We start from the raw sequence: 27,840 nt of genomic DNA on the forward strand, positions 1-27,840 counted from the left end.
CGCGCTCTCGGCTCTTCAAATTCCCATTACTCACGAAGCCTTATTGTGCCATCATTCCATGGAATATCTCTCTTGTATTACTGTTTTCAATCATCTACAGACTACCAGGACCAAAAAAAAGTTTATATTGAGCACTTCAAATCAAATAGGAGTACAAATGTCTCCCTTTTCTCGCCTTCTCCAAATACTCCCGACTAAACGAATGCTCTCGTCCTAGTCAACAACAACTATTGCATTGTTAATAACAAGGGGCAGAAAACAGGATAATATGGATAATCTAATTACTTAAACCGGTGTAGAAGCCCGTCTGTTTCATTGTACACGAATGGTATGCCATATACAAGGGAATATCAATGCTAGCAAAGACGAAAGAATGGTATGTTTGTCCTATTGTGACACGAGAATCTCAGGCATGAATAATTCGGTTACATACTTGCCTAATGCTATGGAATTTCAAATAAAAGAATCCCACTTTCTGTCAGATCATCACATTTATTAATTCAACAGAGTAAGCAGCCTTTTTAGTTTGAGACTCCTAATGGAAATTTCGCACCGACAAAAAGTTGATTTGTAACTGAGAGACTATCCCCTCAACCCAATGGTAGAACCCGTTTCGCATTGACAATGTAAACCAGACATTCCTTATAAAAATCTCGATGAATTTAACATCAGTCTTTTATCGAATAAAAAGGAAATGATTAGTTGTCAGAGCATCATTTAATGAAACCATTCTTTCAGCATACTCATGAATTCTGCCTGGTGACAAGTTACCATATTTTTTAAATAAAGCATACTGTGAACGCAGCTTTGGCGATCTCAACAGTTGTTGTTGTTTTGTTTTTTTTTTAATACAAAAACGCCAAATTAGTGGATGGGTGTCAAATCCTTTCACCAATACCTTCATCATACTCTTCATCAACAAACCTGTAACAAAGGGAGTGGACGTGGTGGTAGTTGATAAAGTTTCCTGACACATTAGTTGATTAAATCTAGACTAAAATGACATCACTATTGTGAGATGACGTTTTAGGGAGACAACTATGAATACAAGTAAATTGCGGTTAAAAAAAAAAACGAAAAAAAAAAAAAGGTTTTGCTTCTTGACACTAGTCCTTTACAAAAGTAAAATGTCATTCAAAGTTTGCCCAGTTTCTGTTGCTTCTTCATGTAGAAAAAAGATCTGTTGCTGGGATTCGGGGGTGTGGCGCGTTCCTCCCGAAGGCGTGGCTTAGTTTAACCTCATCTGCAGCACACTCAACATGTCAAGCTCTGCGGTCAAACACTTCCTGGTCACGCATTTCATGCCGGAGAAATGTTTTGCCGAGCTTCTCGTCAACTTCAACTTCCATGGTGAGGCTTACCGGCAACACATTTTCATGGCTGCTGTAAGACATGCAGAAATGCCGTCGTTTCCGAGACGGGAGGCGGGGCGGGCCACTCAAGTTCACTCTGAGCTAATGTGAGTGTGCGACTAGTCTAGGTTCATTTTCTATACTTTCAGTGCCATGCTTGACGTTAGTCTTCAACAAAATCGTTGGAGTGTGGATTCTTTTGGACATACTTTTCGGTAAGACGAAAGGTTTGACACATGTGATGCTTCTATTTGAAGCCTTTGTGAACATCACTGCAAAACCACCTAACCATTCCCATGTCTTCATAAACATCACTTTTTAGTTTGCCATTGATAAACTTGTGGGTTGATTCCGACTATAATGGAATTATGCACATGATGATTGCGTTTTGCCTTAAGGGAATTGCCAACATTCTTTACAAATAACATCTTTTCTGCAGCCTGAATAGTCAAAACACGACAATCTCATTAACTCGTTAAATGCCAGACTTAAAAAAAGAGAATTTACCAGCCAATACGTCTCCACCCATTCCTATAAAATATATAAAAAAACGCATAGTTAAGGACATGCCACCAAAGAGATCCATTGATGTCCTCAAAGTCGCTCAAATTCTTTATATTGTGTTAGTGGAATGTAGTTCAAGGAGAAAAATCCAGCCTCAATCGATCAAACAGACTTGGTGTTCAACCTTTCAAATTGCAAGTTGAATCCATTCTATTGCTTTTATCTATCTCATGGGGCCTTCTTAACCCCAAGCCTAACCTTCCTTTTTGACACCCCTGAACTAAGATCCCACCAAATGGCTTACACTTGTCAAAGATAAAGCATCCTACTAGTAGCGAATAATTAGAAACACACAGTAAAGCTTAAGTCATGGCTTTCATTTAGAAAAAAATGAAACATTTAACCTTGCCCCCAATTGAAAATGCAGCATTATGCCTGCAGCTCAGCTCCTGCAACTGCTAAAAATTCTACGGCGACGGAATGCGGAGGGCGTGAGTTCCGCTTCCATCCTCCTGCAACTTTACGCCTCGTCTGGACCCGTCCTGTTCGCCATGACCCACAACTTCCCACTTTTGTAAGTAATTAACCTGAATACGATGCATACGGACTTTTTCATGTTCTGGAAACAACTTCAATATACTGTACTGTATTTAAAAAGGTGAGCACAATATTCCTTAGTATGATGCGCTAACAAAAGCGTAACGAGCACCACAATGAATACACAATGTACACACACACAGCAAAAAAGAGGCTACGCCTTGTCACAGGTTTGTTCATGTTCTCCACACCGAACATCACCTCGGCTTTTGCATACCTTTTGCCCTCCAGTGCCTGGGGTGACAGGCTTCTATTGACCATCCAGACAGCAATGATTCTCTTCCTTATCATGCATTATCGGGGGGACGGCGCTAGAGGTGAGCGTCAATCTATCTGTGCATTCTGCAGGACAAGTGAAGGCACAACAATCAATACTTTAACGCCGTGACGGGCGTACTTTAGAACAAGTTTGTTTGAACGGTTTTTTCAAGCCAAGCCATAGTTGCTCACTTGCGTCCTCTAGTGGTGGACCGCATACTGACAATTCACTTTGCAAAATGTTACGGTTGCTTTAACCTCCACAAGTGCCAACATTAAATAAATGTTTCATTTAATATTTAAATCAAATTGTCGTGAATTAAATGTTTAGTTAATTGAATATGAACCTAAATAAATGATTCACTAAATGCATCGTTAAATAAAAATTCAAAGATTCTTATTGGCACGCGTATAGGACTGTACCACACGGTGAAATTCTTTTTCAGTTCGCAAGAGGAACTTCTCATTGGTTACCCTGTCTGCTGACCATCCAGGTATCAGGACCCGCCCATCAAACTTTGACGAGAGTTTGACAGATAAAATGAATTCTTGAAACTCCGCAGCAGACCGTGAAATAATTTATTAAATAGATCATTATATATGTACTGTTCTGTGCTTATTTGATTCCATATTTGATTGAACCTGTTTTAATGAAACATTTAAATTTTATTTAACTAGTTTAACGGAATATCATAGTTCATTTTGGCACTTTCGGTCCTTAGAAGCAAATTTATATTAATGTCGGTAATCGGGGTGTTTGGATAACTAAGCACTTGCTCCACCTGGTGGCTGTGCTTATTACCCTTAAAAAATGACATCACATCAGATCATTTTATGTTTTTTTGGCAGGAATTTTGTTGATGTTGCTTTACGGTGGTTTGATATTCCTCCTGACATCTTATGCACCTCCACAAGTTATCTCAGCGATGCAGTCGTCCAGTCTGGCAGCAATAATTGCAAGCAAGGTAGCACCCCCCCAAAAGTTCCATTTTGGAGCCGATTAATACATCAAGTAAATGTGCAATGTACAAAGAAGATTTGCTTACTATGTGTTCTGTTTCTAGGTTCTCCAGGCAGGAACTAACTATAATAATGGCCACACGGGTCAGCTGTCCTCCGCGTCCATTTTTCTTTCATGCGCGGCCGCCCTGGGCCTCATCTTTGTCTCACTGCGGGTATGCAAGTACGAATCAATTGTTTTGCACTCATCAGCAATTGCTCCTACTAATCAAGAGAATCTAATCTTGTGCTTGCAGGACACAGGCATTTCCCTTGCCACCGTGAGCTACTTGGCGTCGGCCTGCTTGAGCTGCATCCTGCTGGTGCAGGTTCTTTGCTATAGGAGCGACACTGATGCTGCAAAAAAGATGGAATAAAAAGAGGTATTGAACTGGTCGCCAGTCTGTCGCAGGGCACACATTGTAAATAACCAGTTACACCTCGGTGCAATTTTGATGATGCAATCTTTGAATGAATTTGTGTGTCATCCCCCAAAGAAAACCTGATTAGTGGAAAACTTTTCCAAAGAAATTTAGGAGCGGAGGAGGGAGGCACAAAGTTCACAAACACATATTAAGTCCAAAGATGATTTATTTGTATTGTGTCCTGAATACAAACAGGAATTTCCAAAATCAAGACAGTGTAATTTACACCACATTCTGTGGACATGCTTTTGCATGTAATAGGCCATTAATATCATTGGACTGAAGAAACCTCTTGTAGAATCGCTACCCGCCATTCAATCATTTAGAGAGGCTTTCTTTCACCATTTTCAAATACTATAGAAATAAGTTAGTCAACGTTAATAAGGTGAACAAAAAGGTCTTTTTTTTTTTTAAACATAAGTCATCAAAGGTGGTCCAAGGTTTCTTTTTGAAAGAACTCGGTAAATATTTGAAAATTATCATAATTGAACCTCCTTTGCTTAATCAACATTTGCAGAAACATTCAAGTAACCCAGGGGAAGAAGCAATGGCACAGCAATTTTAGCATATCAGGAATTTCCTGAACATTTCATTATTCGACATCTGGAAGTTTGCGTTTTTATATCTACAGTGAACGCCCTTCACTTCTGACAACTCCACAGTGCATTAAAGCATAAAGCTTCTAAAACACACACACACAGCCTTTGTTATTATGATGGCATTAGTCAGATTTCACAAGAAAAAAAAAACAATCAAATCTTTTGACACTTTGATCCCGCTTTGTACATACAATGGAGGTTCAACATTCTTTTCATAAATATGAGATTAAAAACAAAAAAACCCTTCCATCTCAATTTTTATAAACATTTAAGATAGGGCTGCCCAAACCTTTTTATGACGTGATCAGTTCTTTTTTTTTTTTTTAGAAGTGCTACGAGATATATAAGATATTGCGCTGCCTGTCAAGCCACTAAATCACAGTATTAGAGGAAAAGCCTAATGTTGTGAGGAAACCAGAGAATCTTCAAAATAAACTGCATATCTTACACGTAACTTGACACAAACGGCCTTGTGACCTTTTGATTTCGAAGTTCCTCCTGGCTGCATCGTCAAGACAACGCTCAAGCAACCTGGTGCTGTTCTGAAATCAAGTTCAAACTGTCAATTCAGAGCGTTAAAAAAGACAAAATCAAGCGACGACTGACATTTTTAAATAGAAGTTCTAATTTTTTTGGACTGCATATCGCTGTATATCGTTGATTGCAGGCGACGCATTGAATTAGCACCACTGAATTAAAAGAATGCGTTTCATATAATAGGCGGCTTTTAAAAACGGTTTAGCAGCAACATCTAATGTAAAAAAAACTCCACAACTCAAAATGAATCTTCGATTCAATGACGGATTCTATTTTTGTATGACTGAGGTGAGCTCACGTGTCCTGAAACTAGTAGTTGGAGACCTCTGGGTTAGCCGATATAATCAATACTTTCAATTGGTATGACCATATGGAGTGTTGTATTTTCTGGCAACGCGAACCGCTGTAGAAAACAAAATATCAACTGACGTCGACTTGTTCATTCAGTTACAAAATACTGCACTAAAATGAATGATGTCCTAAGAAGAGCACAGGTGAACATGAATTAACTTCAACCGCACTTGTTACGTCACAGTCCCGGCTGGTACCGGAAAAGTTCCTCTCTTTGGCGGATCTTCAATAGGTCGGCATGGAATGATGTACTGTTGAGGTAGTGCGCAAATAGTATGTCCATCCGTTGAATCGTAACAGTGTGCAAATTAGAATTTTCAACTTGAATTTCCCTTTCCTTTTCATAACGTTAATGATTATACTGACTCCCTGCTTTTTGCGAGAAACAAAAACAATCCCTGGGTTTCCTTTAACGTCATTATATAAACTCTTCTAATGAGAATTCCTCAGAACCTGCGGCTCGTAGCTTAACGGCTCACCATTTTCAACTTCCTGTTATCTGAATGGCTGGGACAATTTGCGCAGCTCATCCCAAAAGAACAAAGAAAGAATGGTGTGAGGACCAATCCGGAAATATGAGGCTCCCAAACCTTTGTAGAGTCCCTTCAGCCCTTCCTTTCTCAGTGTCCTTGAAAAGCAGTCACTAAAGCCTTTGTAAAGCAGCCCCTAAAAGGGAAAAAAAAAGGTTTGTATAGCTTTGATGCATTTTCAATCTCCGGTAGAAAATGTATTTTGAAAAAAAGTAATAATAATGCATCACTTTTTGAACAGTCATAGATGTATGTATGTATGGGCAGCTCATGTTGGCCGAGGTCGTTATGGCATTTTTGCCAAGAAAAGAAGCGAGCAGAATGAACTACTGTCCGAGTCCATTTTCGTTCACACAGGAATATTATTAAAACAGTGAGGATCGTGTAAAAGTTCTGATGTCTCCAGCTGGGGGGAAAAAATATAAAATAAAATAAACATTTGCCAGCCCAACTGGGAAAACTGGCTTCTCCTCAGCCTCGTTAAAAATGTCCCCTTCAAGCTCCTACTCTTTGGCAACATCACTGTTTACATTTGAAGCAGACTCCACGCGAACACAAGCTCATCTTTGTGCCATGAATGTGCATAGGAGGCCAGCATGCTCACCTTGCCCTGCTGATCCACGGGCTGGTTGTAGAGCCTAGTGCTCACCACGTCAAAAGGTGTCATGGCCAGCACCACCGCCACGCTGCTGATCATGCCGGCACTCAGGGCCACCAACCAGCTGTCCTCTGGAAATATCTAAGGAAAAAGACACAAAAAGTTTCAGGATGTGCAGGACCGGATCAAGCCCACGGGCTTTATATTTGATACCTTTGACGTAGCATTGCTATGCAAAGCCTTGGTGTAGTGGATAAATGTTCTATTATTAGCCTATAAGCTCACTCACCAGCATACACAAACATGGTTTCCCTGTCTGCCACTGTTTCTGTTTTGGACAGGAGGTTGAAACTTGCAACACCCATTAAAGTATTTGACATGTGAGCCAGCTGAGCAAGCAGTTAGTGCTAATAAAAAAAAAAAAATGTGACTAATAAAGAGAAACAAAGGGTGTGTTCCCAAGAGGTGGAAATGGCTCGGAGTAGTTAAACTAGCTCCATGAGAGAAGAAAAAGGGAAATGGTGTAACATCTTTTTGGGCTTTATTTTGCGGGTATTTTTAAAACAATGGATACATTTGCACCCTGGAAACTCTGATGTTGTAGTTATGTAAGCTGTTTTTGAGCCCCGGGGGTGGGGTGGGGTGGGGGCACGGAAAGGTGTCACCTTTCTGTTCCAGAAGTTTGCACTGTCTACGGCTTTGTCCGTGTCACAATAACTCTGATTCCAATGGTCATCAACTGTGAATGAGTTCTGTCCAAGCCGATATTTTCATCATTTTTTTTCATTATTTGAAATGCCAAATCTAACCTAGGTCCGTTGCCAGACTTTTTCTCTGACTTTGAATGTGTGATTGTCTTTGAATGCATCACTTGCACTGCATACATAGTTATTAACGCCGGCGTATCATGACAGTAGGTCCCCTTATTCGGCGATGAAACATGTTTTTGATAGAAGCTGTTTTGATTTTAGGAGCACTGTGACGTGACGGCAGTAAAAACCAGCGTCGCGTGGACTCAAGCTTGAAACGCCACCAACACTGTTACAAAGATGAAGACTGGATATGCATTTTTTGTGGAGGGCGTTTTGGGCACATCCCTTGGATAAACACACATACAGCCTGTGCAAGATGTTGACGTTGGGTAATCGCGTGCTCTAACCTGAAGATCAAGCACCAGCTCTTTGGCCGACGAGAAAGTGGACAGTTGAGACGCTGACCCCACACTGACCCTGGGGATGGCGGCGCTCGCACCCCTCCACAGTCCTTGAATGCCGTGGTCCTTATAGATTGCCACTAAGGCGTGCGACATTCCCTTTTGCAGAAGGAGCCAAAACGTTACAACACAATAATACGACCATTCTTGATTCTGTTCGTTCATTCAGTCATTCCCACCAATCCCCAGAATGTCTTAAGAGATATTATGCACAGTATACTGAAATAAAGTGATGCATGATGGCAGTGGAAGTGCACTTCATTATTCTGCTTGACGCCATATGCCGCTAGCGTAGATAGCTGAACAAAGCGATAGCATTAGTGCATGGCAGCAGCAGTGTGCCCAAACTTGAGCTTAATTCAAGCTTTTCCTCGCCTTTGCATTAAGTCCAAATATGTCTTTGGGGTTGAATGAGGTAAGAAGAAACTTCTTGGTGCAACTTTTAAAAAAATACAAATGAAACCTAATGTGTTATAATACCCATATGTTTTATGGTATGTGACCAAATTTTAATTCCAATAAATTCCAACAACAAAGACGGCAGTATGAATAAAGTGTTAAAAAGGCACTCATGACATTCACATTCCAGTGACTGTCTCCCAAAGTTTCAATCGTTTCTTTGTGGTTTTGAAAAGGCCAAAACTTCCAGACATCCGCCCTCAAGGTTGTTGTGCTTCCACGTTCTTTTGATCATCTACACACACGAGATCTTGCGTGATGCCAGAAGTCTCATGCATTTGTAGGGAACATGCGTATTATAAAATCAAAATGATGGTGCCAGTATGTGGATGTGTTGTTACCTGGTGTTTGTACTGGTGTCCCACAGCAATGGATGCAGTTGACTGACTCTGCAAATGAGTCTTTACCTGCCGATGAGAACAAGGATGAGAATAAAGCAGAGCCCTATGTTAAAACAGCTGATTGATGATTTATTCGATTTTTTTTTAATAACTACATTCTGCTCTTTCGGCGTTCCCCTTGAAATTAACGCTGACCATTTGGAAGTGGTCGTAAACACATGCAAACTTCAAAGACGCTCTGTAAGTTGTAGTATGAACCCAGACTAAACGTAGCTCTGGTGGTGGTGTATTAGTCCTTCAAGATACGTAATCGGCGGACAGCAAACGGCCATTTCCTATTTTGAAAGACGGGACTACTGACCAAATAGACTGGGCTGCCCATCACTGCTCCGACCACCCCCGCCGTCGCTCCTGCTACGACGGCCTTGGCTCCGCTGATTCTTCCATCCGTGTGGATGTAGCCGGAGGACTCGATGATCGCGTACGAGCCGAGTCGGAAGCCGTTCATGCAAAACTGATAGCAGAGTCCGGGCACGAGGCCTTTCTGCAAGCCGGCCACTCCGTCCACTTTGGCGATGGTATAGAACGCGTGAAAGACGTTCCGGTAATGAACCGGGTAGGCGCCCCGGCTTTGGAGCTCCCCTTGCAGCTGCATGCGGGTCTTGACCACTTCCAGCGGGTTGGTCACGAGACACGCTCCGCACGCCGCCACCCCGCTCAGGAAAAAATCCATGAGGAGCTGCTCTTGTCCGATTCCGATGAAGCTTGGGCAGCGTTTTATTTTAGTTTGTTTATTTAGTGAACTTCGTTGCCCTTCATTCTGGGAGGTCGCGTCTAGCTCTCCTCCCCTTCCTAAAAAGGAAAACGTGCCAAACGTACGCGCATGCGCAAAGCCCAACGCTGTTACATGGCGCAAGATGGCTTCGCGGACGCCCCAGTATTTACGTTTTATTTGAAAATAAAAATTAGATTAAAAAAAAATACCGGTCAGACGACATGTTTATTACAATAATAATTCCCTTGCGCGTGGCTTCACAATTCGTGTGGTATTAATACAAAACAAAAGAATATTTGGACAAAGTGTGACCAGCCTGCATTTAAACTGTTGTCTGAATTAAGATTTAATCTACCCGTTACGTCGTTGTCGTCTCACTTAAAAAAAAAAAAAAAAAGAAAATCATATTAAAAAAAAAACAGTAATATGTAATGATGAGCAAACGTTATTCGTTTTTAAAACCTGCAATACATTTCTTTAACATAACAAATAAGTGTGTTTTATCAGGTCAAGTACTTTTTCAAATAATTGTTGGTTTAGGAATATTGAATTATATTACATGGGGTGGTGCCGTTTTGACAGAAGCTCGTCATGTTTCGCCGCCGTCTTTTAGTTACGGAAAGCCAAAGAGAGAAGACTTTGCGAAAGCGTTTTGTGCTCTGAGTGCAGCTGAGCGACTTTCTGGTCTGTATGCCAAATACACTAGGAAAAACAAAAAGAGGAATAAGAAGGCTTGCATTTCCATCATAAATAAAAGAAGAACAAGAAATCGTGTAAAGAAGAAAAAGAACAAGGATGGGGGTTCCACAGAAAAATTGGAAAGTCTAACAACATGGAGCACACTGATCGGTTGGAGGGTTAGGATGACCTCAGTTATTTGACACATTTTAAATCACTCAGCACACGCAAAAGAAAACAACAACAAATAAAATGCAAAGCAACTAGAGATTACCTTGATTTATGTTAACATTATTTTGTTTTGTCACAAAAACATTGGCATGGCATTTGCATGGAGATTTGTATCTTTCTATCCACTGTGTGACACTTACATCAAAGGTAATTGAGTGATGACGGTGATATGAAGCACAAGTTGACATTTAATCTGTTGAAAATGATTTATACGACTGAGCTGGGTGTAGAGGCTCGGCAATTTGTCAACTGTGCTTGTGCGATCGTAAGAGGGTTTTCCCTCTCGCGCGGTATGAATAAAAGCAAAAATGCAAAAGAAGACAAATGCATAATACTGAGAGCTGTTGTATCCTGTTGCGACTCTCGTCAAGCTACGTAAGAAACTTAGGAACCGGAACATTAAAAATACTCGCCAGCAAATTCAGTTCTGCAAAAGAGATGTATTCTTAAAAGAAATGAAGTCCAACACACGTTTGTAAGAGATGATCCAAACCCAGATAAGCGGAAGAAAAATGATAGGTGGAAATGGACCAAATCAATAGGTAGGTTGGCTTGAGATTTGTCACTGAGCTGGATTCAGTATATAGAATCTGGTTTACTACTAACCTCTTAAAAGTGGGTTTTTCCTTCACGTCTTTAAATAAGTGTGGTTGTTGTCAATGGCATACACTATATCTATTTTTTTTTTTGTTTTCTATTGAGTCTTTGACATGACATTACATGGGCTACGCCACTGTTAATGCCAATGTCTGGACTCTAATGCAAATCTGAACCACTCTAAAGCCCTTATTCTTGTTATAATACACTGGTTAACAGTCAAAGCGATTGCTTTGGATGGATCAGAAATTGCGCCTAGTTAGTGGTTCCGAAACAGGAAACCCACATTCTACTAGTTACACTAATAGCTTGTGTCAAGTGGCCCCACGTGTAATCCCGGTCAGCAAATGAAGTGCCGAGCTGGATTTCAGCCGTTGCAGTAAAGCACCGACTGATGTGTTCACTACACTTGCTGAGGAAGTCGAGGGGACAGTCTACATGGAGCTGCTGGACACCAGTTTTACCTCTTGCGGTTGATGGAAAAACAAAGAGCAACGTGAAAGTAGTTCCTGTCGTCTGTTGATTTGAGGAAGCAAGTTAAGGTGAGTGCTAATCAAAATTCGGCAGCATGGATGAATGGACGGAATAGTTGAGCTGTACATTATTACTACGAAGAATTACATGGGGGTAGCAAGTATTAAGAGTGCTGTTGGGGATTTGATTGCAAAAACACATTTTTGCTCCTCTCAGTCAATACGGCAAATAAACAAGATTGTTTCCAAATCATCTTTTTTTCTACGGCCCTTCACGGGGTGTGAAATCACCATCACTTTCTCCCAGGAGAGAATGGAAAGGCTGAATGGATGTTGAATATCAAGCGCAGCATATGTGCATTTACTTTTGGCGCTATCCTAAAAGAGACAGACATTGATACCTGAATGGATGATGGGATTATACTGTATTTGTTCAAAATGTAAATCCAAGAATGTGGGTTAATTACCATTGAGGCCAATCATCTGTAAATCTCAAGTATCAACAGTCAGTGTTAATTGGATTAGGTGGAAAGAGGGAGGCACCTGCACTCTCACCTGACACAAGTGTTCCAGGTCAAGGCGTTTACACCCAGGAAGTATTAATTAAACAATCCTGCTCCTGTTCCATTTTGTTGCAAAGAGATTTTGCACACAGAATAATCTTTGGGACATTGAAATTGTGAATACATGCTCAATCCGAATGAGGAGAACAATTTTTTTTGCATTTAAGGTATTCAAACAGCAGGGTGCAGCACAGCGCTAGCCGCACTTCCCTCTGATCCGTATGTAAATCTTTGTCCTAGCCTGTGTTTTAATGTTTGTTTTTTTCCAATGTTTAATTATTGAAGATGAACACCAGTAACACCAGTGACTCAAAGTCCCAAATTACTTTCAGCCTAAAAAACATCAAGGTAAATTAGACCATCTAAGCATATTCCATAGGTGGCGCCAGGTCAGTGGAGAGCTGTACTTTTCCTTTTATAACTTTACTTAGAGATTTGTTTTCGATCCCTTAACATGCAGGAGACGGGTAACTTTTTCCAAGCAATATAGCGTCACCCGGTGGCTCAAGCTAGTGATTCCGTAATTGGCCTCCCCATCCTCATCTGTTGCAGCCAAGAGTAGAGCGAGCATGGACATCGGTGGTTTGGAGACAGTGGTGGCCAACTCGGCCTACGTGTCAGCCCGAGGAAGCGTGGACGGGGCGGCGGCCGCCGCCCTGCGAGACAAAAAGATGCGAGCCAGGCTGAACCTGCCGCACATCAGAGACTGCGAACACATGAAAGCATCCGTGGGCAAGGCCTTCGAGAGCACGTGCGTCAACGAGCCCATCGGCAAGCGGCTCTTCCAGCAGTTTCTGGAGAGCGACGTGGCCCACAAAAACGCCGGAGAGCTGTGGAAGGACATTGAAGACTATGTCGTTTGCCAAGAAAAGGACAGAGTTCAGAAGGCACAGAAAATAGTCAATAAATACTATGAGTCTGCATCCAAGAACTTCTGCGGCTTCCTGGAAGAGAAGGCTATCACCCGAGTGAAAGAGGACTACAAAAACGTCCACGGCGACTTATTTAAAGAGAGCGAGAAGCAGCTCCTCAAACATCTGGAGGCAAAGGCCATGGCCGGCTTCAAGCAGAGCATGTACTTCCTGCGTTACGTTCAGTTTAAGTGGCTGGAGGGCCAACCCGTTGACGAGGAGTGGTTCATGGACTTCAGGGTCCTCGGCAAGGGAGGTTTTGGCGAAGTCTACGCTTGCCAGGCTAAGGCCACGGGGAAAATGTATGCCAATAAAAAGCTGGACAAAAAGCGACTGAAGAAACGCAAAGGCTACGAGGTAAAGCACCAATGTACACAAAGGGCTAAAAAAAGAAAGGATATATTAACACAAAGCAGGAAATGAGAGCGAGTGCAATCTTGTGAGGGCACTTCAGGGGCTACGTGAAATTTTCACAGTATTTCATCGAATTTATTGCTTTTTAATGACAAAACAGGAGGAGTATACATTTTTTCAAATTGAGAGAAAATGAACCGAAACATGAAGCTTGCTAAATGGTGTTACGGTGACTTCTTTACAAAATGTTGTATATCTTTGTTTTGTTAAGTTTTATACGATCGTGCATTATCATCAGTTACACAAGTTTTTGGCAGACAAGCCAGAAATAAAACAGATGTTGCACGATACGTCTTTTGGAGTGGCTAAATAAAATACCTGGAGACAAATGTAACCCCAACATTTAATAAATCCGACTTGGGTAGCACAGTGCTCTGCTTGAAATCCTTCAAATGCCTTTTGTGCGCCGGTAAATTCATGTGTATTTAACTGAATATAATATTTTGCAGGGCCTACGTCACTAAACGAAGATTGAGAACCACTGGTCTAGAGCTTTACTTTTTACTAATGACGGCAAAGTGCAAAGAAGCTTGAGACTCTTTTAAAGACGCACAAAGCAGCTCAGTGTAGGGCTTCTAAAACCAGTGGAGCATTATGACACTAGAGAAGCACCGCAAAAAAGTCAGATACTGTAGATATGATGGTTTAAAATGCCGAATGATTAGTCTCCTAGCAAGAGAGTTGAACTGGTAGACTGCCAGTCCAGTAAAAGGGGATTTTTTTGACTAGTGTATTGGTCAATGGGAGGGAATGAGTTCAACTTAAAACTTATGACACCAGTTCAAATGTATGGAGCTGTAATACTTTCATAATAGCAATTTTGACCCTATTCAGGGTCTGAATTTTAGACCAGCCGACTTCAATGAAAGTTAGACTACACACACACACCCATCACCAGGAAATTCCAGAACGATTGGATTCTGACCAAAGAGGGGATTATTCACATGAATTCAATTCAATGAAAAAGAAAAAGCACATTCGTTCTAATGATGTCCTTATCCATGTTTAGGGCGCAATTGTGGAGAAGCGCATTCTTGCCAAAGTCCACAGTCGCTTCATTGTGTCACTGGCCTACGCTTTCCAGACCAAGACTGACCTCTGCTTGGTGATGACCATCATGAATGGTGGGGATCTCAGGTGCTTTCTACAAACACACACAAAGTTGAAACCTCCTTTGCGTCCTGGTAATAGTCCGGTACCTGGACGTACTCACCACTAATTCACTGCGCTGCCCCCAATGCAATCCCATGTCTGCTAATTAGTTCAAGTATAGATAAACCTTAAAGCTAATATACACACTAGGCCGTCAGGTGCGTCACACTTTAAGTCAGACTGTAAGAGTTCTTAAGAGGCGAAAGGCGCCTTTGAGTCCAAAGCTACATCATGTTCTCCACCTGCCCATCAGGTTTCATATGTACAACGTGGATGAAAAAAATCCCGGCTTCAACGAGAAGAGAGCTTCTTACTACACAGCGCAGATCATCTGCGGGCTGGAGCACCTTCACCAGCACAGGATCATCTACCGAGACCTGAAACCGGAGAACGTCCTGCTCGATGATGCAGGTTACACATTAGGAGCAAAGGCTTTTGCTACATCCGCACGGACTACAAACAAACCAGCACAAACATAATTGCGCTCTAATTTCATCCCTCTTTTGGATTTAACTGTGTTCCATTTCAACCGAGGAAGGTGCTGAATAAATGAATCAAATAAAATCATATGGGGACCCAATGACAAAGCACAAAAATCTATCAAAACATGTTTTTTAATGCACAAATTGCTTCAAAAAACAGAGATATGATAATGCCTTCCATCCAGATCCATTCGCTATATTTTAGACAAATACGAATCGTCAAAATAACAATTACTCTATAAGAGACTTAAACTTGTCAAAATACTCAGTTTTAGCCTCTTCCTTTAGATTTTTATGAACCAGGCTGATTATCATTTTATCAATATGATATATATAGGATTTTTTTTTTTTTTGGAGGGGGGGGGGGGTTATTGCAATCAATTTATTTACTTCCTCAATTCTGCTTGCACACTTGGTCAGCAGCTGGTTGTACGTTTGCTTAGCGAGCCTTCAGCGGGACTTACTCGACTTAATCCGCTATCATGCAATTATAGACCCTGTCTTACTTACAGTCTTACTAACGTGGAGGCGCAATGATCAATTGACAACAAGTCAAGTGTTGAATTAATTTTTGATTGTCGATTAATCGCTAAAATACCTATTCCAATTTAATATGTTCCAAATCCTCAGACTACTCACCAATCCTCCATGAATGCAGACCCATCATCTTTCTGTTCAATCAACAGCTTTTGCTTTGAAATGATAGAAAAGATAGAATGGCGGACCGATAGAAATATTAGTGAGCCGCAGCCCTAGAGTGATGCAACAATATCTTTTATCACTTAGGACATGTTCGCCTATCAGATTTGGGCCTGGCTGTTGAGCTTCCGCCAGGAAAAGACAAAACCACTGGTTACGCAGGAACTCCAGGTAGGCGGAAAAACGCAAGTGAAAAAAGGCCTTATTTACTGTATGACATCTTGAAACGCTTCATCAGGCTTCATGGCTCCGGAGTTGCTCCAGAAAAAGGAATATGACTACTCAGTGGATTATTTCACTTTGGGAGTGACCCTGTTTGAGATGATCGCAGCCAAAGGACCCTTCAGAATACGAGGAGAGAAGGTTAGAGTGTTTCCAGAACGCGGAAAAACCTTTTTGCTAACCGTGTCGCTCTTAAGGTGGAGAATGACGAGGTGGCCCGCAGAATCTTGAACGACCCGGTTCCGTACACGGCCAACTTTAGCAAGGATTGCAAAGCCGTTTGTGAAGGGCTGATGGAAAAGGATCCGGGGAAACGGCTGGGCTTCAAAAACAACGAGTGCGCTGAGCTCAAGAGCCAGCCCTTTTTCAAGGACATCAATTGGGGACGCCTCGAGGCCGGTGAGCTCTTCCGCAAAATTATCAGCGCGCTCAAGTACACTTAGTCTGCACTCAAAATATCAAGTCCTTCACTTATCGGTGAAGATATTCAGCTACTCGATAGTGTGCGGACGCCACGCCCCTGGAAAAGATAGACAGAGGAGGATATGGTTGTAAAGACTAAATGTCTCTTTTCCTCAATGAATAACGCTTCTTTCGGATTTCGACCAAGGTATGCTGCCTCCGCCGTTTGTGCCCGATCCGAGGATGGTCTACGCCAAAGATATCGACGACGTGGGCGCGTTTAGCACCATCAAAGGAGTGGTCATGGATAACAAGGACACGGAGTTCTTTGCCGACTTCGCATCAGGCAACGTTCCAATACCCTGGCAGGAGGAGATGATCGAGACGGGTGTGTTCGGGGAGTTAAACGTCTGGGCTGAGAACGGGAAGCTGCCCAATGACCTTGACCCAAACTATGTGGAAGCCAAAGGTGGAGGGTGTGTGATTCTTTGAAGGTTTTAGTTTTGTTTCTTTGTTTTGCTAAAAAGGAGTGCGAGTATGGTGCAGTGCAATTCTACACCGCTGTTACAAATACACGAACATCTGATCAATAATTACATTACGATTAAACAAATCAATCTTTGTTATTTTTTCTAAATTCAGCTTTTGTAGCAGCTCTCATTTGACGTGGGAGTTTTAGCTGACAAAATATCCAAGAAGCATACACAGTCATTGTAATATTATAGTACAGTCCTCTTTAACTATAGTGAACCTGTATATATGTATGTATCATATTAATATAACATTGTTTAAAACCTGCGATGATCATAAAATTGTACTTACGTATTTCAATGTCATTTCCATGTATAATACTGTATGTGCACTTGTGTTAGTTAGCTTCATGAACGGCGTGTATTATGTAACATGAATAGAATGCATGACGTTTATGGGAAATTTTCTTCGCATGTCATAGCCAGAAGCATAATGAATAAAATCTTGCTCAGCATAAATACGAGTTCCTCTACACAGATATAGTGTGTGAAGCTATTGCTGCATGACAAGTGTGAGTAGAATGATCACAAATCAGAATGCGCGCGCACACAAAAGACGGAAAGTCACATGGAAATCATACATGGCCAACAAGAGCATATTCCCATCACTTTCATTTTGCGTGAGGTATTTACAGTCATTTATTTTATATGGTGAACTATTCTGCACACCGAATGTACAAACGGGTGGCATACACACTGGTTGTCTTCAAATCACATTTATGCACACCCGGAGAAAGCATAAAAAGCCGAAGCCATGCCGCTGAATTGCATTGATTTATTACACAGTGTATTGACGCGGTGACCTCACCGAAACTCTTCTTACATATGCAAATAATGACTGTTCCAAAGTATACACACTATTTCAATATCACTTGGCTGTGAGTGACCTCTCAGTAAGCCTCTTGCCAACTTGCTACAGACTGTATGAATGACAATCACATTTCATCTCAAGGGGAATATCCCAAAAAATTTATGACTAAAAGCTAGTTAGCTAAATCATCAATACTTGAAAAAAAATATTTATGTATATATATATATATATATATATATATATATATATATATATATATATATATATATATATATATATATATAAAAACTTCTTCAAAGAATTCAAGGGCTCAGTTCGAGAGGGTAAGATGTAATAAATTTCTTGCCGTTTTAATTCAATTTAAATGAAGATGGCAGTATAGGAGCGGCACCATTTCACCAAAGGTATAGCTCCCAATGAAAGATGATTCGATACATGTCTTGATATATTCAAAAATAGAATGATTCAGTTCAATTTGATGCACTAGCATCTATTAAAAAGAACCATTTAGTCAATTTTATGTTGGGATGGAATGGAATCACAATTTGCTGTGCCAAGTTAATATATTGAATTTTTGCACCTCTTAATATGTTTGGGATCATTTGATCCATTTGACTGGTATTGTATATGTATTTAAAAAATGTTTTCTCAACAAATAACTGGGGATATGTTGGAAAAAAATAAAAAGTCAATACGGTAATTCTTGCGTGCAGACGGACAAAACTAGAGGTGGGGCCACACTTGAGCCGTGCAGTTCTAAACCACGGTAACTATAATGGGAAGGGTAGAATTTTTGATTCAGCGCTTGTATTCCATTTCCAGGGCTTGTTTTAAGGAAATAAGTTTCAAGGCCATTTCCCCTTTAAGCCGAGGGGGTCAATGCGGACACAAGGGAAGGCACATTTCAAAAAACCAAGGGGAGGGCAAGAAAATAAAATATTAACAGAAAAAGGATTATGATTTAAAGCCTGAATGTCTGCTCAATAATATAGGTATATGACAGAACTTTGAACTTTCCTGCTGATTACTTGACAACAGTAGAAAATTTACTTTTGATAAGATACTGACTTAAACAATAAAAAAAAAAAAAAAAAAAAAATCAGACCTACAGTGTTTATTTTAATTTGTTTGCATCACATCACAAATACTAGACATGGCACCTCAATACATGCGCTTATAATATCTGCTTCTTTTTGCACACTTACATATTCGGATTTGTTACCAAGACAAGTTATATTAATATAAATATATTTTAAATAATGTGGAACTGGTCAAATTCTTTGAATGGACAGCACTGTAGTACAGTACAGTATGTCAACAAACTATGAAAAGAAGTGAACTCCTTGTTAAATCTATAAGCGCCAGTAGAAAAAGAAACATTATTTACCTTGCCAACATTTTCAAGAAATCTTTTGTTTCCAACTTGTTAATGCTTAACCACTGCTAAAATAGACACTTTTGCCTCCTATAAATCACCCCGCAATCGCTCTTTACACAGATTTCAATGTATGCTCTGCCTTCTATTCATTCTACTTCATTTATTAGTATTTGCTCTCAAATAACCTCTCCAAAATCCCTGGCTACCAAAAGCTCAAAAAGGGAGACAAGATCACGTTCATGATGAAATTCCAACTGAAGCGAGTAGACCAGAAATACAGTACTTCCAACTTATCTGAAAATGATGACTATGATGCTCTAAAGTCATGTAAAGCTATTGCAAATGTCTTCTTAATAACGTTTAACAAAAATGCTTCTATGTAACATTTAGAGCGTGGATGGGATATCTAAAAAAACTGCAAACTTGATGAGAGCCAAAGACTCGCAATACACGAAACAATTGCATAGCATAAAGCCGTGTAATGTATTTAACAAGATCACGCCTCTGTTAAATCAAAAAAAAAAAAGGGGGGGGGGGGGGGGGGGGGAGTTCCCTGCGGTTCAACGCTAACGTGCCAGGCACGTGAAATGTAATCATGTTTGGGCGGGAATAGCAGACATATCATGTAACTACAGTCAACAAATCAATGTTCAAATTAGTCTCAGTTTGTTTGAGTGCAGGAGGGGAAAAAAAAAAAAAAAAAAACCTGTGCGCACTCCAAAATGTACATCAGATACAGAAGTTGCCATTCGGGCTCCTCAGGAGGCGAAATATTGGCTGGTTAGGGAGAGAACGTTGCGTGTCAAAGATCATTGCTTTCAAAATGAGAGACATTATTGAAATTACAGCACTTTTTCTCACTTTCGTGGGCTGGATCATGGTTTATGTATCATTACAACATCAGTACTGGAAAGAATCCACCACGGACGGCAGCGTGATTACCACCTCGGCAGTATATGAGAACTTATGGATGTCTTGTGCAAGTGATTCTACCGGGACCTACGACTGCCGAGAGTTTCCATCCCTTTTTGCCCTGCCGGGTAAGTCAAGTTCTTCTCAAAATGCAATACGGTGGTAAAATAGGCCAATTGCATGTACGCCGATGATTCGGCACTATGTAAGAGCTGTGCGTCCATGTTCTTTCTTTTTAAACAGCTGCTTACTACTCCAAATTAGAAATGCGCTCGGTTCAATATGTGATATGTGGTTTGAAGATGGATTTTTAAAAGGAACACTTTGAATACAGCATTTCATTAAATTGATTTCTTTCCTCCATAATTTACTGAACATGAATTTGAATTCAAATCTTCATCACTAAAGTTTTTTTTTTTAATCCACAACATTTTATATTATTTCATTTGACATTATGCTACAAACAGCTTATTTTATCCATAATTAATCATGATTGATTATTCATATTTCTACAAAGCTTGTCTAAATGAAAAAAAAAATCCTAGGAATCAAAATAAAATGAAAATTAAACTGTTTTATTTTAAATATGAATATAATTCAGGGGAACTACAACTATTGAACAAAATGACTAAATCTGACTCATCGCTACATCCCTTCTAAGTCTTCACAAAACTTTTTGTTTTTTGTTCTGTTTTTTTGCCGTAAGATGGCATGACAAAGGTGTAAACCTAATATGGTGTTTGAAATTGTCTTTGCAAAGCCCTCAAAATATTCTTTTTTTTTTTGGCTTTTAAAAGGAAAACTGTGTAATTGCCCATCTTTGTGCCAGTGACTCTCCTCAAACTTTGGTTGCAGTAGAACAGTTATTTTTGTCCAACACTGCATAAAACCTCCAAGGTTCCCGCTTTTATATCATCAGTTTATCATCAAACTTCACATGTGAAATATGTTGTCTCATCAAATCCATGAATTCACCATTTCTGAGTAAAAGTTCAAACCATGACAAATGCCTGCTGACAGACAAGTCTATATTTTTTTTAGGCAGATGTTGTTGTTTTTTTTTAAATCAGCGGGTGGGCACATGTTGATGTACCCTCACCCCCGCAACCAATGGCGTCCCTCCCACCAATCCCTGAGGCCAGTGGAGCCACACTGGGACTTGGATCCCATCAGTCCCCACTGGGATTTATTGACAGTGTTCAAAGGCACTGTCAGAAAGTGACAAATAGCTCCGTGCCTATAGTCGTTAGTCAGCAGGTGTCAGGGTTGAAGCTCACTCCCCTTAGGTTGGGTAAACACATGGACTTTTGAAAAGCCTAAGGAGATGTGCCAATAATAGAGGAAATCATAAGTGGCCTGTTCGGAATTAATCATTAATGTGGAGATTTCTGTAGCATCCTGGCTCAAGACTTGCCAGGAAAGCGACTAATCACGCTGAAAACAACGGGCTCGCTCTTGAGGATAGTTTAGCCGAGAAGTCTCGCTCTTTTCGCCAAGCTCTACGACGGGCCGAATCGAGTCCAATCGGAATAGGCGAGTCATGAATCCCGTAGTGGAAGTGTTTGCCTTCTTCCTGGGCTTCCTCGGATGGCTGATGGTGGGCATCGCCCTTCCCAATCGATACTGGAGAGTGTCGACGGTGGACGGTAACGTTATCACCACGTCCACCATCTACGAGAACCTCTGGATGTCCTGCGCCACCGACTCCATAGGAATTCACAACTGCCGCGATTTTCCTTCCTTGCTTGCACTAAGCGGTAAGCGCTCCAAAATTTGAACCTCTGTTAGGTTGAAATAACTGTAGCAGAAAGTCGCTCTCATCCCCAAAAAAAAAAAATCTGAATAAACTTTTCAGAGGTGGTTTTGAGAGTTCTTGAAGCTGTTTTTCAATAGTGTCATCTGCGTGTCTTTGAAAACAGTCACATCACTCTCGGGGTGATGTTCTTTGATAAACAGCAGGTAATATAAGACCGGCAGTATAAAAATACAACAAGATGAAAGGAGATAAGCGAGAATAGCCCCAGTAAAAAAAAAAAAAAAAAAAAGTTTCTTCAGTTGTGAATAAAGGCAAGCATGTGATTAGGAGTTATCATTTTCATGAAGATAATTTTACGTTTGGATGGTGTACAAAATACAGTATATCGAGTTTTCTTTGTGTTGTGGCTGACGTTTCCTGGTATTGGTCCTCTTGTATGTAAGAGATTTGTCTCCAGGGGTGCAATCAGAGTTTTCTACTTTCTGTGACCATTGTCACTCATTTAAAACATCTCGTGACTGCTAAGTCATGCAAGAAATCAAAAGCTTGCTATTAGCAAATCATATCTGCAAAAATTATATGTATCAATCAACTCACAATGATGTAACCTTTCATTTTGAGAGCTAAATTCGTAATGCATTAGCGACGTCTTTTGTGCACAGAATTTAAGAGGTCAGATTTGTAAAGAAGCTAGAGATTTACGTGCAATGAAATAGCAATACACGGCAATCTGGAAATTATTGGCTTTAAACAATTGGGATTCATTTTTGCTGCGTGCATGTTTTTTTATTAGCAATGAATACTTTGTACCTTCAAATTTGTGTGCAGGGTACATCCAAGCATCTCGAGCGTTGATGATCGCTTCCATCGTGTTTGGGACATTTGGCCTGGTGGCAACTCTTGTTGGAATGCAGTGTTCCAAAATCGGAGGAGAAAACTACCTGCTGAAGGGCAGGATTGCCGCAATTGGAGGCGTCTTCTTTTTACTACAGGGTAACAAAAATGGATGGATTCAAATAGGAATAACTTCAATTGTACTCAAATCCCAGTTTCAAACTCATTCACCACTATCTCTTGAAAAGTCGTTTGATATTCCAGGAATTGTGAAACTTTTGAAAATGTTTTGATCGAACCAAGCGTGTTTTCCTATGCCCCACCCCTGACAAAGTAAAAAATAGCTTAAGTGGCTTTTGCGTCATCACGCTTACTCTAAAACAAACCTCCAGAGGCCCAAACAACTCCTCAGTGTAGATTTCACAAGATTGACAAATTTTCCTTGAAGATTTGACATCCGTCTAAACTTTTTCCAAAGAGCAAATAAAACTGCTGTCTATTATTAGCCAAAACGCCCAAAAAGCTAACATGTTAGGGTAGTCTAATCGGTGCATACAGGAGACAAGCTATCTTCAAGCCGATGGCCAATTCAAAGGGTTATCGGTACTCAAACACGAAAGCCTCTTCTTATCTAATGTCAGTGCAATGTTGAAACAGGTGTATGGCAGACAGCAAAAGCTGTGCACATGAAGTACAAAGAATTTACATTTCAGAAAACTAATTTTAACAATAACCAAAACAAATGACAAAGAATACAATGTGGAAAGGCAATGAACCAAATCTCAGCTTGACAGGAAAGGCCCGAACGTGATAGCGGAAGTGAGCGTGATATTTGAGCTGCTAGAAATAGAGGTGGTGTTTTGTCCATTTTGTGGTGACAAAACAAAGCCTGTTGGCGCAGTTTTCTATGTCATGCGGTCACGCGGAGGCGTGTTTTAAGAGATTATGTGCCACTCGCTTCTGACTGAGAAATGAAAGAAGCCTGGAAATTATTTTTGTCTATGGATGACATAATTTGGGCTGCTTGATTGTAATTTGAAAGTGCTGTAGAGCCTTTTTTGTAGATGTGTTAGGATGTAAAGATGTGGTTGGGGGTGCAAAATTGATTTGCCTTCCCATTTTAAGTATGTTGTGTGCTTTTCTAGGTCTGTGCACCATGATTGCCATCTCTTGGTATGCAGCCAACATCACTCAGCAGTTTTTTGACGAGTTCTATCCGGGTACAAAGTAAGTGTGCATGCTTGATTGATGCTAAAGAATACTATGACACAGATTGAATGGTTTTGCTCAGGTACGAGATCGGAGAAGGTTTGTACATCGGCTGGTCCTCGGCCGTACTGGCCCTGTGCGGAGGTGCCTGTCTGCTGTGTGCGTGCACTTGTAAGGAGCCTGGTGAAAAAGTGTACGTAGTGAAGCAAACGCTTTACCTGAGTAATGGGTCACGCCAGAGAGTCTGATCACATCTTTTGACTCTCTTAGGCCTTATCCATACCAGCCGTCCTCCAGGGGGCGTGTGCTGTCCACTACTTCCCGCTCTGCCCCCAGCAACTATGGAAGAAACGCATACGTGTGACAAGGAATTAGCAAATATTTAGGTATGTGACAAAAACATTTAAACGGGAGACTGATATCACTAAAAAGAGCTTGAAAGAGGGGAGCAAACTGTTTAAATGTCGAGATGTTAAGGTTTAAGGAAGTTGACATTTGAAAGACACTTTTTTTTTAAAGGTTGGCAAAAATTACCCTAATTTTACGATTTAAAGCAATACTGTGGCCCGTGAGCATCACGGTGTTATGGATCCCAGATAAACTGCCTCCCGAGTCCAGGGCGAGGTCGATTGTTAACAATTTTTTTGTGTTTCCTCAATGCAGATTCGTCACGAGCTACGTGGAAAATTAGAAACTGCCTAAATTGTTGGTCAAAAACACCCGAAACAAAGCGTCTCCTTTTCAAGTACCAATTTTCTACTAAAAACCTGTTTAAAAAAAAAACAACAACAAACATAAAAATAAGGGTCAGGAGCGAGCCTTGAAATCGCAAGCTCGCGCTTATTTTTTAGGCGGGCTAAAATGAGTTGTCCGTAAAATGTCTGCGATAAACAGAGAAAGACTTCATGAAAATTGAAAAAAAGAAAAGGAGGCGACTGAAAGGATTACTATATCAAAAAATACACTTTTAATCAGATAGTTTTTTTTCCGAGGAGCATTAACACACCTGCATTACGTGTCACACGAAAATGACGTCACAAAGAACGGCGGAGACGGGTTGAATTTGTCACATACCTAAAACTATGACGTGTGGTCGAATATAAAACTATATTGTAACGCCAAAGCGCAGTGATCTTTTTACACCCAAGCCAATATAGTAAATATAAGACAGGACAGTAGGAGAGCAGTAAAGATAACAAGTATCTTCAACCAATGAGTGCCGCAAATGCAATAGCTACTGTGCATTAGAAACCTGCATTGAACAATAGAAGTTACGCAAGTGATTTTTTTCTTTTTTTTTACGTGATCGAGATCAGATTACAATTAAAACATTTGTATATATTTTTCATACAACTGGTAGATATGCTATCCCATTGATTGTTGTAAGGTAAAAAAAAAAACCCTGACCAAATATTTGTGCAATCCCAAAATGAAGCTTTTTTTTTAAATCCCCGAATGAAGCTCAAAGGGAAACCAGCAAGACTGTAAATGTGATTAATTTAGGGAAAATATTTATACTTTTCATACAGCTTTTACATGGCGAAATACATTCTGCTTCTGTAATATTGTTTTGCATACAAATAAAATTTTTGGGTTGAAATCCTGACGAGTGAGTTGTATTCAATCATGGTTAATGCCTTTGTACAGTAGATTCACGTGAGACTTCAACTGGGTCGATTTGGTAATGACGCTCCCCAGTGGGGAAGACGTGAAACCACAACTACAGGAAACGTGGATCTTTTAAGTTATGATGTTTATTTATTACAATAATACATCATTTCATGGAAACTCTCAACGTTCAATGCAAAGATGCAATTTGTCATTACTTTTCAAAATTACTGCTACGTTAAAAAAGCGGACTTTAAAGTCACGAGGTGCTTACATGCACACTTGCATTTCGAGTGGTTGAATCTTAACTTAGAATGCTTAATTTCTGTCCAAGTGAGCTAGATTAAACTTCCTAATGAAAAGTGAAAAAGTCGTTCCTGTTGAAATCATTGAGAGCCCGACAGTTTCAAGGCAAAGTTTGTGTACTTTATACATGTATTAGATAAAATTGTTAAAGACGAGGTGGAACCCTTATTTAAAGCAGAGAATATATATTCCAGGATTGTGAAATATGAAAACAGTGTAAAAAGCCTGTAAAAGACTGATCATATCCAAGATACTGAGGAAACTGGAGGAGGACGAACCACATGGTTTGTTTTATGGAACGGAGTGAGCAGAAAATCAGGCCCTTTCAATTCTTTGGGGCATCGTTTGCCAAACGGTCCAAACTTTCTCCATCAAAGCGTATCAAGTGCCAGCCTTCCTGGACGGTGAGATCCTGAGCTCCTCTGTCAGCATAGAATTGTCGCGATGGGGCGTTCCAGTCCAACACGCTCAACTGCAAGCGTGCGCACTGCTTCTCTTTGGCCACCTGCACAACCACGAAAGCGCTTTGTTTCCGACTGACTGTGCGGGTAACCTGGAGAATCAGCCCACAGAAAACTTACCTTAGCAACGGCCTTGAGTAAACTTTTTCCAATGCCGAATCCTGGCCGGGAGCGGTAGGGATTGCATTACAAAAGGACCTTGCGCATATTAACTTATATAACATTTATGATTATACTACAACCGCAACATGTGATCAACCAATATGTTCGTTTTGAAGTGTTAAAAAAAAAGGGGGGGGGGATAGTTCATACGCTTGATGAATACTGAGAGTGCGGTTAATCGAAATGGTAAAACGCTTTGTAGCTAGAATGCGAATAATTAACCCAACGGGACACTTTCCACTTTGAAGAGCACAAATAGATCCATTGCTGCCAGTGTGGTTAATTTTTACTAGCAAAAACCGCGAGCCGCATCTTACCTCGGAATTCAGGCATCACATACAAATCCTCTAAATGCATGGAGCATCCCTTCCATGTGCTGTAGGTGTAAAAGTAGAGGCCGTATCCAACAGTGGTGAATCCTGATGAGACATGAACAGACTGCTACCATCAAAACAGGAAGACGCAGCATTGGTGATGGAACAAAAATAACTGAGATTGTGAAGATTTTAATTTGATCCAACTTTGATGAATTAGCCCAAAATCACTGGGATATGAGTTTTGATTAGAATTTTATAGTCTTTCTCCTGCACGAACACACACAAATCTCTGAGTCAGTGGACAGAGGAATGAATCATATGCTTCATTTAAAAAAAATCTGTATCGCAGCTGCATCACTAGAACGCACTAAAATCTCACCTTCTCCAGACTTGTGTTCCTCTGGTACCTCTGCGACAAGGCATTCAAATAAGGGATTCTGACAGAAACCATCACGCTCCAGTTCTGAATTAAAAAAAAAAAAAAAAAAAAGTTTCAAGGCGGCTGCAGAACAGTACACGTGACAGGCCTTTACAATGTGGTGATTGCAGGATGATGCAAACAACAAAGGATAGGAAATAGAAGATGCTAGATGAAATACGAGAGTATCGGCTCACTTTTGCACTTGCAAAATCATCTCACCTTTTTGTGTGCTTTATTAGATACCCTTTCCTGTTATTTACTCCAAATCCCACCTATTTGCTTTGTCCACGCTCAAACTAAAGCCATTTCTCGGTTCAAATATTGCTTTTGCACCGTTTAGAAGTACTATGTTCAGCTTCATTTAGTTCGGGAATAGGCTTGCCTGATTGAAAATCTAAAAAAAATACTGTTTTGGGTGGGCTTCAATCACTCCCAGAATTTAAAAGAATGCATTGTTGTGTGAAACCATGATTATTACCTTCGCATTTTAGCTTTACTTGATCTGTCATCTTTTCATACAAAGCCAACTCCTGAAAAACAAGCGGCATAAATATGCACCTGCTATTTTATGACATCCATCGCCTTAAAACGTTCACCGCAGCAGCAAGTAACACTCACCGTGATCATTCTCACTATGTCTTTACAGTCTTCTTTGGTCGCAGCGCGTATGTTGAAGTTCATTTTTATTTTTTAACAAACTTACCGGCTGGAGTCAGCAAGTCCTGAAAACAACGCTTTACTAACTTCCGCGTTAAAACAGGAAGCAGCAATCG

At 40.5% G+C, this 27,840-nt stretch overlaps 5 protein-coding genes across 9 annotated transcripts; 3 read left to right on the plus strand and 2 right to left on the minus strand.

Moving 5' to 3' along the window:
• Window positions 1–1,221: 1,221 nt before the first annotated feature.
• On the plus strand, window positions 1,222–8,208 carry LOC148408721 (mannose-P-dolichol utilization defect 1 protein-like). 2 transcript variants are annotated; one of them, XM_088441318.1, is made up of 8 exons: window positions 1,222–1,350; window positions 1,502–1,567; window positions 2,298–2,430; window positions 2,685–2,770; window positions 3,561–3,676; window positions 3,776–3,886; window positions 3,968–4,093; window positions 7,722–8,208. In XM_088441318.1, exons 1-7 carry the CDS (start codon window positions 1,260–1,262, stop codon window positions 4,085–4,087), a joined length of 723 nt encoding a protein of 240 aa, XP_088297444.1. In that variant the 5' UTR covers window positions 1,222–1,259; the 3' UTR covers window positions 4,088–4,093; window positions 7,722–8,208. The 2 variants fall into 2 exon arrangements, with proteins under 2 accessions (XP_088297444.1, XP_088297446.1); XM_088441320.1 differs by lacking the exon at window positions 1,502–1,567.
• On the minus strand, window positions 4,284–24,129 carry slc25a35 (solute carrier family 25 member 35). Its single transcript, XM_088441317.1, has 7 exons — window positions 24,011–24,129; window positions 22,560–22,735; window positions 9,125–9,615; window positions 8,764–8,829; window positions 7,910–8,062; window positions 6,757–6,891; window positions 4,284–6,288 (listed from the first exon to the last, which is right to left on the minus strand). Exons 2-7 carry the CDS (start codon window positions 22,615–22,617, stop codon window positions 6,118–6,120), a joined length of 1,074 nt encoding a protein of 357 aa, XP_088297443.1. The 5' UTR covers window positions 22,618–22,735; window positions 24,011–24,129; the 3' UTR covers window positions 4,284–6,117.
• Window positions 11,363–17,334, plus strand: grk1b (G protein-coupled receptor kinase 1 b). The gene is made up of 8 exons (XM_088441316.1): window positions 11,363–11,586; window positions 12,633–13,348; window positions 14,415–14,542; window positions 14,811–14,968; window positions 15,826–15,909; window positions 15,977–16,101; window positions 16,158–16,359; window positions 16,571–17,334. The coding sequence occupies exons 2-8, from the start codon at window positions 12,650–12,652 to the stop codon at window positions 16,852–16,854; spliced, it is 1,680 nt and encodes a 559-aa protein (XP_088297442.1). The 5' UTR covers window positions 11,363–11,586; window positions 12,633–12,649; the 3' UTR covers window positions 16,855–17,334.
• LOC148408724 (claudin-15-like) lies at window positions 19,905–25,398 on the plus strand. Of its 2 annotated transcripts, none has more exons than XM_088441322.1 (5): window positions 19,905–20,121; window positions 22,578–22,742; window positions 23,729–23,810; window positions 23,875–23,985; window positions 24,063–25,398. In XM_088441322.1, exons 1-5 carry the CDS (start codon window positions 19,905–19,907, stop codon window positions 24,154–24,156), a joined length of 669 nt encoding a protein of 222 aa, XP_088297448.1. In that variant the 3' UTR covers window positions 24,157–25,398. The 2 variants fall into 2 exon arrangements, with proteins under 2 accessions (XP_088297448.1, XP_088297447.1); XM_088441321.1 differs by lacking the exon at window positions 19,905–20,121 and adding an exon at window positions 21,440–21,750.
• On the minus strand, window positions 24,011–27,839 carry LOC148408725 (thialysine N-epsilon-acetyltransferase-like). 3 transcript variants are annotated; one of them, XM_088441324.1, is made up of 7 exons: window positions 27,686–27,839; window positions 27,546–27,597; window positions 27,026–27,109; window positions 26,647–26,748; window positions 26,288–26,328; window positions 25,985–26,211; window positions 24,011–24,131 (listed from the first exon to the last, which is right to left on the minus strand). In XM_088441324.1, exons 1-6 carry the CDS (start codon window positions 27,746–27,748, stop codon window positions 26,032–26,034), a joined length of 522 nt encoding a protein of 173 aa, XP_088297450.1. In that variant the 5' UTR covers window positions 27,749–27,839; the 3' UTR covers window positions 24,011–24,131; window positions 25,985–26,031. The 3 variants fall into 3 exon arrangements, with proteins under 3 accessions (XP_088297450.1, XP_088297449.1, XP_088297451.1); XM_088441323.1 differs by lacking the exon at window positions 24,011–24,131 and having other exon boundaries at window positions 25,528–26,211; XM_088441325.1 differs by lacking the exons at window positions 24,011–24,131; window positions 26,288–26,328 and having other exon boundaries at window positions 25,528–26,259.
• Window position 27,840: the final 1 nt, after the last annotated feature.

This window comes from Hippichthys cyanospilos, chromosome 18, assembly GCF_059441005.1.
Source record: "Hippichthys cyanospilos isolate Australia breed blue-spotted pipefish chromosome 18, RoL_Hcya_1.0, whole genome shotgun sequence".
Classification (NCBI taxonomy): domain Eukaryota; kingdom Metazoa; phylum Chordata; class Actinopteri; order Syngnathiformes; family Syngnathidae; genus Hippichthys; species Hippichthys cyanospilos.

Coding starts and splice junctions, on each gene's coding strand:
- LOC148408721 (XM_088441318.1), top strand. CDS start 1,260: ATGTCAAGCTCTGCGGTCAAACACTTCCTGGTCACGCATTTCATGCCG. Junction 1,568..2,297: donor TCTTTTGGACATACTTTTCG/GTAAGACGAAAG, acceptor TTATGCCTGCAG/CTCAGCTCCTGCAACTGCTA. Junction 2,771..3,560: donor TCGGGGGGACGGCGCTAGAG/GTGAGCGTCAAT, acceptor TTTTTTTGGCAG/GAATTTTGTTGATGTTGCTT.
- grk1b (XM_088441316.1), top strand. CDS start 12,650: ATGGACATCGGTGGTTTGGAGACAGTGGTGGCCAACTCGGCCTACGTG. Junction 13,349..14,414: donor AGAAACGCAAAGGCTACGAG/GTAAAGCACCAA, acceptor ATCCATGTTTAG/GGCGCAATTGTGGAGAAGCG. Junction 16,102..16,157: donor TCAGAATACGAGGAGAGAAG/GTTAGAGTGTTT, acceptor GTCGCTCTTAAG/GTGGAGAATGACGAGGTGGC.
- LOC148408724 (XM_088441322.1), top strand. CDS start 19,905: ATGAGAGACATTATTGAAATTACAGCACTTTTTCTCACTTTCGTGGGC. Junction 20,122..22,577: donor ATCCCTTTTTGCCCTGCCGG/GTAAGTCAAGTT, acceptor ATTTGTGTGCAG/GGTACATCCAAGCATCTCGA. Junction 23,986..24,062: donor AAGGAGCCTGGTGAAAAAGT/GTACGTAGTGAA, acceptor TGACTCTCTTAG/GCCTTATCCATACCAGCCGT.
- slc25a35 (XM_088441317.1), bottom strand. CDS start 22,617: ATGGAAGCGATCATCAACGCTCGAGATGCTTGGATGTACCCTGCACAC. Junction 8,063..8,763: donor GACACCAGTACAAACACCAG/GTAACAACACAT, acceptor CTTCTGCAAAAG/GGAATGTCGCACGCCTTAGT. Junction 6,892..7,909: donor AGCTGGTGCTTGATCTTCAG/GTTAGAGCACGC, acceptor CTTTTTCCTTAG/ATATTTCCAGAGGACAGCTG.
- LOC148408725 (XM_088441324.1), bottom strand. CDS start 27,748: ATGAACTTCAACATACGCGCTGCGACCAAAGAAGACTGTAAAGACATA. Junction 27,110..27,545: donor AGTAAAGCTAAAATGCGAAG/GTAATAATCATG, acceptor TTTTTAATTCAG/AACTGGAGCGTGATGGTTTC. Junction 26,212..26,287: donor TACTCAAGGCCGTTGCTAAG/GTAAGTTTTCTG, acceptor GTGGTTGTGCAG/GTGGCCAAAGAGAAGCAGTG.